Source organism: Trachurus japonicus, chromosome 21 (genome assembly GCF_045865225.1).
Source record: "Trachurus japonicus isolate A0001 chromosome 21, Traja_1.0".
NCBI lineage: Eukaryota > Metazoa > Chordata > Actinopteri > Carangiformes > Carangidae > Trachurus > Trachurus japonicus.
The window spans coordinates 33,041,616-33,054,450 of NC_140927.1; the positions used below are offsets into that span (position 1 = coordinate 33,041,616).

At 44.7% G+C, this 12,835-nt stretch overlaps 1 protein-coding gene across 1 annotated transcript in view; it reads right to left on the reverse strand.

Moving 5' to 3' along the window:
• The window catches only part of lcmt2 (leucine carboxyl methyltransferase 2), a 38,004-nt gene that overhangs the window by 11,996 nt on the left and 13,173 nt on the right, over positions 1–12,835 (reverse strand). Inside the window, exons 8-12 of the mRNA XM_085765749.1 lie at positions 12,104–12,191; positions 10,388–10,615; positions 6,291–6,515; positions 4,199–4,296; positions 2,726–2,913 (exon numbers count right to left, since the gene is read on the reverse strand). Coding sequence (XP_085621875.1) covers positions 2,726–2,913; positions 4,199–4,296; positions 6,291–6,515; positions 10,388–10,615; positions 12,104–12,191 — 827 coding nt within the window. The remainder of the gene's footprint in view (positions 1–2,725; positions 2,914–4,198; positions 4,297–6,290; positions 6,516–10,387; positions 10,616–12,103; positions 12,192–12,835) is intronic.

Consider the following 12,835-nt stretch of genomic DNA (forward strand, 5'->3'; position numbering starts at 1 on the left):
GTCGGTTTGAGTATGCGAGAAGTTCCCGGATGGCATACTAGATTCGCCAGAATGTTGAGTATAGACCGAATCTCCTTGTTGTTTACATTCTACTTCCGGGTAGAAAACCAGCACGTAATTTGAATGAGATCAATAGTAACGAACGAGAGTTTAGCTATATCATATTTTTCACGCCCTATCACCGTTTAGACAAATCTGAAATGATTGAAGAAACATTACTATTTCTCTGTGTGTGTGTTTTGTGTTGCTATGTGTGGTATTTATTCAGTTTGGGGGAATCACGGTGTCTAGAAAGCATCAGTGGCTGCAGCTGACAGGGACAGCTAACAGTAGCTAAGCTAACGGCGGTAGCTAAGCTAACACCAGGACGTCAGCTGTTAAAACCCTCCCGTTGTGGGACACGACATGAAACTACTCCAGATAGCTCAGTCATGTTGTAACTCAGATATCCGCTGGAGAAAATATTTTTTCATGGACCGTTTATTGAGTCACTGAGTTATTAAAGTTAAACAGGTAGCTAACCGTTAGCCCAGCTAATCTGTGATAACCATGACTAATTACAAAAATGTGCACACGTAAATAGTAATGTTTGTCCAATCATCGGTTTTATAGACTTTACAAACATCAGATTAGTCTAAACGGTGATATATAGTGACATGAAAAATTAGATATAGTGAAACTCTCGTCCGTCACTATTGTTCGAATGCTGGTTTTCTACCCGGAAGTAGTTGTAAACAACAAGGATTCGTCCTATACAAGAGGAGCTTGCTACTCACACTCAAATTACCCAAGATGCAACGTAACGTGACGTCACGGATAGTCTTTTCCTTACCGCGAACAGGAAAAAAAAAAAACTAAACAGGACAACAGAAATTTGCCTGTTAATACGTGACTTTATTAAGTTTTAATATATTTTCATGCGAGAAAGTAACTGTTTAGATCCCCAATGTGCGGTTAGTTTATCCAAACGACGGCTGTTTAGAAGTTTGCCCCGATGTTTTTCGGAGAAGTGAAGCTCCAGGTCCGAGCAGCGACCGCGACATCACAGAGGCAGCAGCCCGGCTCCTGACGTGCTCCGCCGGCCAGCCTACGATTGTCGCCCCGGGGGAGAAAACGACCGCTAATTAACTTACCCCATGGCTTTTAGAGGTTTACCACCGGCTGGTTAAAGCAGATATCAGTGGAATGTTTTTGTTAATATAAGTCCTAAATAGTCCTATTTTCCGTCAGCAATCACTTACATGAAGTATTTCAGCCTAAACACGAGTCTCTCCGTCACTCTGCTCTGCTGTAACCCGAGGAGAAAATTTTCCTTGTGGGATACAAGTGTTATCCAATGAGGGGAGAGAACGGCATGAAGGGCTGTGTGTGCAGCCAAGGGATGCGCGTGAATGTGGTGACGTAGCACGAGGACCAATTGATGCCTGACAAGGGCGGGGGCTGCTAACTCATGGTGCGTTCAAGGAAACTCGTACTTTGTGTTTTTCCTTCCTGTGAAGTCATACCAGTTCGATCTGGTACGAGTTCACGGGTCGGAAGTTACGAGTGGCCGTTATAGGGAACTTTCACAGACAACAGGACGGTAAAAACACGAGCTACGGGTTACCTGGAACGCTACCAAGTCGTAGTTGTGACTTGAAGCTGTAACTTACGGTTTCAAAAGCCTGCCTTGAACACAGCATTAGCCGAAACGGCCCTGCCACTGATATCTGCTTTAAACTCTTTTTAGGGGATAAATGTTGGTCTCATTGATGAAATCTAACAATTTTGGCTGTAGCAGAAGTTTTGAATAAAAAACCATGGTTAGACAGAAGAGCAGCACTGCCTTGGGGTCTGTACGCACAGAAAACACCACGTTTACATCAGTAAAAAATGTTTTAAAATGAACCAGGCCGATCTCAGAGCTGGCTAGACTCTCCGGTAAGGCATATTGAACAGTTAAATGTCATTAAAGCAGAAGTAAGTGATATATTTGTGTTAATATAAGTCTTAAATAGTTATATCTTCCGACAGCAATCACTTACATAGAGTGTTTGGTCTGAAACACGGGTCTCTCAGTCCCTCTGCTCTGCTCTGAGCCCAGGAGAAAACATTTATCGTATCCTACAGTTTTTATCCAATGAGGAGAGAGAACGGCATGCAGGGCTGTGTGTGCAGCCAAGGGACGCCGTGAATGTGGCGACGTAGGGACGAGGACTGTTATGGTGCGTTCAAGGAAACTCGTATTTTTCCGACCTGTGAAGTCGTACCAGTTCGATCTGGTACATAGACTGTACAAAAAGACGTACTGGTACGATTTCACGGGTCGGAAGTTACGAGTGGCCGTTATAGTGACTTTCACCGGTAAAACAGGTCGGAGAAACACAAGTGGGTTGCCTGGAACGCTACAAAGTCGTAAGTTGTGACTTGAAGCTGTAATTTATGATTTCAAAAGCCTGCCTGGAACGCAGCATTAGCGAAAACGACCGGATCACTCACTTCTGCTTTAACGGGACGAGAGCAGTCAAAACTGCGGTTCCAAGCTAGCTACATCGAGGGTAGGTTCGCTTCCTGTTTTCAAAATAAAAGCACAAATTCTATCGTTAGGGTTTTCTATATAGTAAAGGGCAACAGGTGTTTTATTTTGTGAAAGTAACCGGAAGTGCGTCGCTCACGACGGCTGGCTTGAGTAGCGCCGAAATCGTCCGAACAAAATTGTAAACAGCCAGTCAGTCCGGTCTCAGACCTGGGTTCTGGTCTGGGCTGCAGCTGCACCCGGTCCCAGGTGAATCCTCCGTCTCTGGGCCTCAGAGCCACCGTGTCGCCCAGAGGGACGCCGCTCCGGTCCAGACCGCCGAACAGCAGCACGCCGTCACCGTGGCGACACGCTGAGTGGGAGTGGCGAGCTGCAGGAGCCACGCCGTCCACCGGGACCTGACACACACACACACACACACACACACACACACACACACACACAGGAGGTGTATGGTCGTTACATTCAACAGAACCAACATTTCCATATATGGTGTGACAGGAAGTTCTGCTCGGGTTGTGGGCGTGGCCTAACGAAGCCTGGTCTAATGATAAGAGGAGAGAGGAGATCATTCATTAAAGGACAGTTCCACTCAAATCCAACCTGAGCTCTAGTTTTTTAATATTTCAGCTCTAACAGAATGAATGTTTAGATTTTCTCTTTACTGTCTCCCGTCCTGCAGTAGTTCTGTCTGTCCCTGCATCGCCACGGCAGCGTAGGATGGGAGCAGACAGGTCTTAGGCTGTTTACATCCCATAAAACCACTTTTTTCTGTTGTACTTTGTAGTTTGGCCTTGGTGTCTCGCACTCTCTCTGTGTTTCCACAGATCCACCGGAGCTCCATCTCTCTGCACCAGCCGCCGCCTGCATCGCCCCCCTCCCTCCCCTTCCCCTGCTGTTAGACCGGCCTCCCCTTCCTTCCCATGGACCAGTCTGCCACCCAGTCCTCCCATCGAGCTGACCGGCTCCCCCCCCCCCCCGCCCCCTCCCCTCACCAGAGACTGCCTTCATCAACTCCTGCTAACATTTCCATATTTCGCACATTCTGTGACAAACTGTAAACTGTTTTCTTGTCTGTAACAACATCTATTGCACGTCTGTCCGTCCTGGGTGAGGGATCCCTCCTCTGTTGCTCACCCTGAGGTTTCTCCGATTTTTCCCTGTTAAAAGGGTTTCCATGGAGTTTTTCCTCAGTCGATGTGAGGGTCTAAGGACAGAGGATGTTGTTACGATGCCATGTAAAGCCCTTTGAGACAAACTGTTTGTAAAAACGGGCTATACAAATAAAATTGCCTTGCCTTGCCTTGCCTTTTTTTTTCACAGGCAAAAGCCAAACACACTGAGCCTCAACTTGACTCTCAGTGAGACTTTGTGTTCCAGCTCCGTTTACGATCATGTCGTCTTTCTTTAAGCTAACGAACCCCTCGGTGTGTGTTTGAAGACATCTGACGTCGTCTGTCTTATGGGATGTAAACAGCCTAAGATCCGTCTGCTCCCATTCTACGTTGCCGTGGCGATCCAGGGACAGACACAACTACTGCAGGACAGGAGACAGTAAAGAGAAAATCTGAACATTCATTCTGTTAGAGCTGAAATATTAGAAACTAGAGCCCCAGGTTTAGTTGGATTTGAGTGGAACTGTCCTTTAATGAGCTTAATGAGGAGAAGATGTTAGAGACGAACCTCGGTCCAGTGATGCTGGTCCAGACTCAGGAAGTGGGAGTCGCCCAGAGCAGCGTCTGATTGGTTCTTACCACCGAACACAAACAGGAAGTCTTTGCCTACAGAGGAAGAGGAGGAAGAGGAGGAGGAGGAAGAAAAAGAGGAGGAGGAGGAGGAAGAGGAGGAAGAGGAGGTCAGTGAGGATGAAGGCAAGGTAAATGTATTTCTATAGCACAAGTCATACCCCCGGCATTTCAAGGTGCTTTACAGAGGAATGGAAATACATGAAAATCAAAAACTGAAAAATAAGAAATAAATCAGACGGTAGAAGACAGTAATTAAAACCCTCCTGTTAATGTCTAATCTGTTCCCTTCCTCCATCCTTCCATCTTTCCTTCTTTCCTTCCTGCCTTCCCTTCGTCCTTACTTCTTCGATCTGTTCCCTCTCCCTCCATCTTTCTTTCTTTCCCTTTTCCTTTCTTTCCCTTCTTCCTTCCTTGAACGAATCTGTTCCCTCTCCCTCAATCATTCTTTCCTTCCCTTTTCCCTTCTTTCCCTTCTTCCTTCCTTGAATGAATCTCTTCCCTCCCTCTTTCTTTCCACAACCCTTTCCCCCCCCCTTCCTTCCTTCCTTCCTTCCTTCCTTCCTTCCTTCCTTCCTTCCTTCCTTACTTACGTCTCGCTTCCTTTTTGACCCAATTGACCCAATCTGTTCCCTCCCTCCTTCTATCTTTCCTTAGTTTGTTTTTTCCTTCCTTCCTTCCTTCCTTCCTTCCTTCCTTCCTTCCTTCCTTCCTTCCTTCCTTCCTTCCTTCCTAAAATGAAAAGAAATAAATCAGACGGTAGAAGACAGTAATTGAAACCCTCCTGTTAATGTCTGGGTCAAATTGACCCAATCTGTTCCCTTCCTCCATCCTTCCATCCTTCCTTCTTTCCTTCTTTCCTTCCTTCCTTCCCTTCGTCCTTACTTCTTCGATCTGTTCCCTCTCCCTCCATCTTTCTTTCTTTCCCTTTTCCCTTCTTTCTTCCTTGAATGAATCTGTTCCCTCCCTCCATCTTTCTTTCCACAACCCTTTTCCCCTCCCTTCCTTTTTGACCCAATTGACCCAATCTGTTCCCTCCCTCCTTCTCTTTCCTTAGTTTTTTCCTTCCTTCTTTCCTCCCATCTTTCCCTTTGTCCTTCCTTCCTTCCTTCCCTTCGTCCTTACGTCTCGCTTCCTTTTTGACCCAATTGACCCAATCTGTTCCCTTCCTCCTTCTATCTTTCCTTAGTTTTTTCCTTCCTTCCTTCTTTCCCTTCGTCCTTACTTCTTCGATCTGTTCCCTCTCCCTCAATCATTCTTTCCTTCCCTTTTTCCCTTCCTTCTTTCCCTTCTTCCTTCCTTGAATGAATCTGTTCCCTCCCTCCATCTTTCTTTCCACAACCCTTTTCCCCTCCCTTCCTTCCGTCCTTCCTTTTTGACCCAATTGACCCAATCTGTTCCCTTCCTCCTTCTATCTTTCCTTAGTTTTTTCCTTCCTTCCTTCCTTCCTTCCTTCTTTCCCTTCGTCCTTACTTCTTCGATCTGTTCCCTCTCCCTCCATCTTTCTTTCTTTCCCTTTTCCCTTCTTTCCCTTCTTCCTTCCTTGAATGAATCTGTTCCCTCCCTCCATCTTTCTTTCCACAATCCTTTTCCCCTCCCTTCCTTCCTTCCTTCCTTCCGTCCTTCCTTTTTGACCCAATTGACCCAATCTGTTCCCTCCCTCCTTCTATCTTTCCTTAGTTTTTTCCTTCCTTCCTTCTTTCCCTTCGTCCTTACTTCTTCGATCTGTTCCCACTCCCTCCATCTTTCTTTCTTTCCTTCCCTTTTCCCTTCTTTCCCTTCTTCCTTCCTTGAACGAATCTGTTCCCTCCCTCCATCTTTCTTTCCACAATCCTTTTCCCCTCCCTCCCTTCCTTCCTTCCTTCCTTCCTTCCTTTTTGACCCAATTAACCCAATCTGTTCCCTCCCTCCTTCTATCTTTCCTTAGTTTTTTCCTTCCTTCCTTCCTTCCTTCTTTCCCTTAGTCCTTCCTTCCTAAAATGAAAAGAAATAAATCAGACGGTAGAAGACAGGACTTCCTGTCGTCTCACCTCCGTGGCTGACGACCGTTGCCGTGTGCCTCCATCTTGGCGGCGGTGGGTCACCGGTACAGACCAGCGGGCTGACCGAGGCTCCGCCCACTGGAGCGGCCGGAGCACAGGGGTCAAAGGTCACCGAGAGGAGACTGGTGACCGGGCGGAGAGGAGAGGAGCGACCGCCAAACACCAGGAGGCGTCCGTCAGGAAGAGGAGTCAGGGAGTGGTAGAGACGGACACCTGGAGGAGGAGGAGGAGGAGGAGGAAGAGGAGGAGGAGAGAGGAAGAGGGGGAGGAAGGGGAGGAGAGAGGAGGAGGAGGAGGAGAGAGGAGGAGGAGAGGAGGAGGAGGAGGAGGAGGAGGAGGAGGAGGAAGAGGAGGAGGAGGAGGAGGAGGAAGAGGAGGAGGAGGACGAGGAGCAGAGGAGGGAGAGGAGGAGGAGAGAGGAAGAGAGAGGAGGAAGGAGGAGGAGGAAGGAGGAGGAAGAAGAGGAAGAGGAGGAGGAGGAGGAGGAGGAGGACGAGGAGAGAGGAAGAGAGAGGAGGAAGGAGGGGGAGGAGGAGGAGGAGGGAGAGGAGGAGAGAGGAGGAGGAGGAGGAGGAGAATGGAGGAGGAGGAGGAAGAGGAGGAGGAGAGAGGAGGAGGAGGAGGAGGAGAGTGGAGGAGGAGGAGGAAGAGGAGGAGGAGGAAGAGGAGGAGGAGGAGGAGGAAGGAGGAGGAGGAGAAGGAGGAGGAGGAGGAGGAGAGGAGGGAGAGGAGGAGGAAGGAGGAGAGGAGGGAGAGGAGGAGGAGGAGAGAGGAAGAGAGAGGAGGAAGGAGGAGGAGGAGGAAGGAGGAGAGGAGGGAGAGGAGGAGGAAGGAGGAGGAAAGAGGAGGAGGAAGAGGAGGAGGAGAGAGGAGGAGGAGGAAACAGCAGACACATGGTAACGACACCAGCTGTTCACTCTGGTTGTGTCCGAAATCATCCCCTCCTCCCTACTCACTATATAGTGAATTCAATATAGTGACTCACTGGTAAAAAAAAAAACACTTTCGGACACTACTCCACCGCACAGTTAATGACGTATTACGTTGCGTAATTAAAACATTCCGACCGCGATCGTAACGGCCGGCGTAGGTACCGTGGATACAACCATGGTAATGGCCGGTGTAGCATAGACCTACGGGTGTATAGGTAGGCTACCAACATAAAAAGAGGAGTAAAGCAATATATTAAGCGGTAATATATATATTTAAGCATCAAAGATGTTCAATCAAACCCACATAGTTTGAAACAACGTTCAAAACACACACAGCCAGTGTCACAACTAAGCATAAAGTCCGCTAGCTTAATGCTAATGTATAATGTAAAATCTCATAGACGGGCTAACAGAAATTAGCCTCGCTATTCAGAGTCTGTGGTCAGTTTGTAACACTTGTTAGGAAATTTGCTCCGACGTTTGTTGTGGAAGCCGCGACCGGACAACTCTGGCAGCTGGACACATTTATTGAGGCTGCTGCACTACTTCATTTATTTGGTAGCTACACCGGTCACTACTTGCATTTATTCGGTAGCTACACCGGTCACTACTTGCATTTATTTGGTAGCTACACCGGTCACTACTTGCATTTATTTGGTAGCTACACCGGTCACTACTGCATTTATTCGGTAGCTACACCCATAGACATATAAAGAGTAGACGCTGCATCGAACGCTGGGCCTATCGCTCTTGGACCGGTCTACCGCTCCACTCAGTGTATCTGTTTGGTAGGTGCAATTGATAGTTTCACTAGTGTCAGTGCATTTAATCAATAACTTACTGAACATGATCCCGCCTATTACACGGCGTACGAGTGAAATAATTCATTTGAAACATAATTTTGATCAAAATACTACTTTTATCGATTTATAAATGTTATAATTTAGCACATCTCTGCCTGTCTGGTCTCTTCTCCGCTGTGTTGCTGAGCCTCCTCCCATTTGTTTTCAACAAAGCCTTTTATAATCAATAACTGGATCGATGGATTATCACATATAGTTACAATGTGTGTAGTCTTATCTGTCATAAACAAGATATTATAGGTTTATGGGGCGTATTTGTGTCGCGGACTACAGGCTCTGATCTGATCAGCAGGTTTGGTTTTCAGCCAGGATGTGGAAGGAGCCTCTACTCTCTCTGTAAAGGGTTACAAGTCATTTATCTAACATCACTATTAGTCCGAAGCTTTTTACTGAAGGTCAAAATGAAACATAAGGTAAATATCCTGCATAGTCTACTCTGTTCTGTGCTGCGTCCCTAGCAACGGTGTGTTACACTTGACGACCATTCATTATACAGAAATAACCATGTATATGTCTATGGAAATAACAGCCCGTAGAGAGCAGCAACTGATCAGAGAGCAGCATTCCTGTAATGAATGAATATATAGAGATAAAAGCTATATGTTAGAGAAAATAAAAATATATATAAACCAGAGAATCAATTCATATCAGGTCAGAGAGAGAGGGGGAGGAGAGAGAATAAATAAATAAATATTCGATTCACAAAATACAACCAATAGTAATGTTCAATCTTATTAGTGAAAAGTAATCCCCAGAGCAGCTGTTTTCGATGGTTTTCTGCTGATTAGAACAGAAATAATATGCTGCACAGTGCTCTGCATCCTGTTACTTCTGCTGCTCCACTGAGTAGAAAGACCGGTTCAAGATGGCGGCCGCATTTCTCGCGGCGCAGCGTTCGTTGCGGGGTCTACTCTTTATATGTCTATGGCTACACCGGTCGCTACTTCATTTATTCGGTAGCTACACCGGTCGCTACTGCATTTATTCGGTAGCTACACCGGTCGCTACTTGCATTTATTCGGTAGCTACACCGGTCGCTACTGCATTTATTCGGTAGCTACACCGGTCGCTACTGCATTTATTCGGTAGCTACACCGGTCGCTACTGCATTTATTCGGTAGCTACACCGGTCACTACTGCATTTATTCGGTAGCTACACCGGTCGCTACTGCATTTATTCGGTAGCTAGCTACACCGGTCACTACTGCATTTATTTGGTAGCTACACCGGTTGTTCTGGGCCGGTGTGGTAATGGCGTCGATCCGTGACCGCAATGCATGATGGGATATCTTGCTCCGGTTAGTGACCATCGGATGTTCACTACATTTTGCGGTGAATTGTGGGATAGATTCAGTCACTATATGGTGAACATTAATAATCACTAAACATTCGGACACAACTACAACAACTGTGACCCGTTCCATCAAAATGAGTCGGAAGTCGCAACGTTCTATTTTTAGATAATCAGCTGATAACGTGGAAAACCCATAGAAAATAAAAAAAAATTTTTTACCCTAATTTCAAAGCAATTACATTCAAAAACAATCTCCCAAAGTTTCACAGTCCAGATAATTGAGAAAAGCCACGTAAATGATGACGATGATGCATCTGAAGCGCGGGATTCTCTGCTTTCCGACGGTCATTGAATGTTGCATCTATGACGAGAAGGGACTGATACAGAAACAGATGCTAAACCGAGTAGCATCGAAGCTAACAGAGCGTAGCGTCGACGCTAACAGAGCGTAGCATCGATGCTAAACCGAACGTAGCCACGATGCTAAACCGAACGTACACGCTTGCACATGTTTTACAAAATGTCAACAAAACATAACAACTTCTGAACCGTTTATGATAGAGACGAGCTGTAAAAAGCATCTGAATTGTGAGATTCCCTGCTTTCCGAGGGCCATTGAATGCTGCATCTATGACAACAAGGGGCCGTATAGGGAGCGTGTAATCACGTGGTACAGGAACAGATGCCAGAGTCACTGGCAAAAACTTTAAATGGAATTTTCTCAGATTTTAGAACGGAATAAGAGAGTAAAAGATTGTAATTCAAATGGCCACATCTCGAAAACCATCAACTGTATGACTCTGACTAGGGTCTCATTTTAAAGCTTATTTTCTAATCTTTCCATTGATACCAAAATCTCAACTTTGAAATTTGGGTCACTGTGACTCATTTTGATGGATCGGGTCACGTCACTAGATAGAGAGTAGGGGGATTAGGACACAGCCCATGAGACGCTCCACTGATGACTGATGACGTCACCGTCTCTGCTCCTCTTACCCAGATCAGCTGACGTCTCCACGCGGTCACACCTCCTCCCCTCCTCCTGCCCGGCGAGGAGCAGCAGCCTGGTCTCCGCCCCCCTCCCCCCCCTGCCGGCCCCCCCGGTCAGCAGCACAAGCCCCGCCCCCACGCCGCTGGAGGCCACGCCCACACCCTCCACGCCGCCGAGGGGGAGGGGCTTAACGCTGAGGACCACGGGGCTCCACGCCGGACTGATGGACGACGCTGAGGAGGAACACACACACATTTCTTTTTAACCCTCTATGGTACCATGTTGCCCTCAGGCAGCAACATACCACTTTTTGGCCTGTCACATCTCCACAATTCATCCCATTTAATGCTGTAATACTTTAAAAAAGAGAGGAGACCTTAGAGAACCAATAACAATGCTTTAATTTATCACATGACTTTCAAGAAGCCACTGAAACCCTTTTTTGCAGACTTTTTCAAAGGAAACAGGTTTGCCATTTTGCTCCACTAGAACGGTCTGAAAACATACAGTAACTTCCTGGCCCTTTTTCATCTGGAAAAAAAAAATATTTACACTAATAGATTAGTAAAGTTTAATTTTTTATAGTTCCATGCAATTTATTTACTTATTAAATAATGGAAACTTGTTAAAAATGCACCTGTTGCCCGAAAGCAACAACGTACCATTATAGAAAATTGCAACGTTGCCTTGAGGCGACAGTGGACCATTATGGAATCAAAATTGCATTATGAGACTATGGTAGTGTGTGTTTAGGTGTAAATATAATGTTCAAAAACATATAATTCATCATAATTTTGTTTTTTATCCTTAATAAATTAGATTTTGGATGCAGTAAAGTAAACATCAGGCTATTATGATGATGATGAGGAAGATGAGAATGAGGATGTGGATGAGGATGATGCCAGTGAAGGTGAAAGTCTACAGAGACTGGTGTTTCTAATACAGTAGATGATGAACCGTAATGGTACAATGTTGCCTACAGGTAACAAATCCCAAAAACTTCCAAAAATAAATGATTTTTAAAAATGTCTTTAGATTATGTTTATTTAGTCTATTTTGAGACATAAAAACACTCTCTATTAGCAAATATTGCATGTACGGAACCAACAAGGTATATAAGGAACAGCACATCAAACATGAAAGGACAGTACTATGATGGAGTAAATTATAAAATATAGTTTGAATAAGAAGAATATAAACAATGAAGGTAACAATAATAATAATAAAATATAGGTGAGTAAATAAATTAATGAAAAAATTGATAAAACAGGAATGAGGAATAAAATCAGATACATAGAAAAAATTAAAAAATGACGAGGCAGTTATAAATAAAAAGTTAGTCAGAGCTTTCCGGGAAAAACTTTTCATAATTACTTAGAAATATATTGCTTTTTTTGTTGTTTATCAAGTAAAGAGATTTAATGAGACAATTTAGTTCTAGTAGAAAAGGAGCAAATTTATCGAATTTGCAAATTTTTCATAAATAATGATAAAGCTGTGTGATAAAGCAGGTGTTCAAGAGCGCGATCTTTTGGAGGAGCAAAGTAGCAAATAATACCTTTAACGTTAAGCGAATAGACAGATTTAGCAGCATTAATATAGTTCCAGATCACTCCAAAATGTTTTAGATATGTCACAGTAAAAACATAAATGCAAAGATGTTTCTGTTTCGTTATTACAAAAAGTACAGCAACAGGAGTCATTAACATCTGTACATTTACCTGCAGGAGGGGGGAGCAGAGCCTGAGCTGAGACGGAGCCTCGAGACGCCGTCAGGATGAAGTAGTGAGAACACTTCTGATGCCACTCCTGAAGACACACACACACACACACACACACACACACACACACACAGACTGTAACACATCAACACAACACTGGGTCTGATGTCAGGATTTAAAGGGATAGCTAAGAATAATAAGAATCAGAATAAATAGTGATAAAATACTTAATTGTTAACGTAAAGAATGATATGTTTAAAGGGATAGTTCAACATTTTGGCCAATTGGCCCATTGCCATAATCCCTATAGTCATAGCGGAATAGGAATAAATTACAAAACTCACTGAAAATCGATAGACTTATCTCACTTGAGGCTTTCAAAAACCTACTTCTCACCACAGTTTTTGGGGGCTCAGACGTGCACTTGCTTCAGTTAGTGATTTTACTACTCCTGTTATCATAACTGTATTTTATTGTGTTGTATTGATGTTTGATGTTTGATTTTCTGTGATCTCTGTATGCTACAGGGCATCCTTGAAAAATAGAGCTCGCTTCAATGGATCTACCCAGTTAAAATAAAGGTTAAATAAAAAAAATAGCAGTAGGTTCGTTACCTTTAAAGGACAATTCCAGGCGAATTCAACTCAGGGGTGTATTTTCATATCATTTTAGGTCTAAAAGAATGAATCTGAAGATTTTCAGTTTAATTGCTCCTGTTTTGCGGTAGCTGCG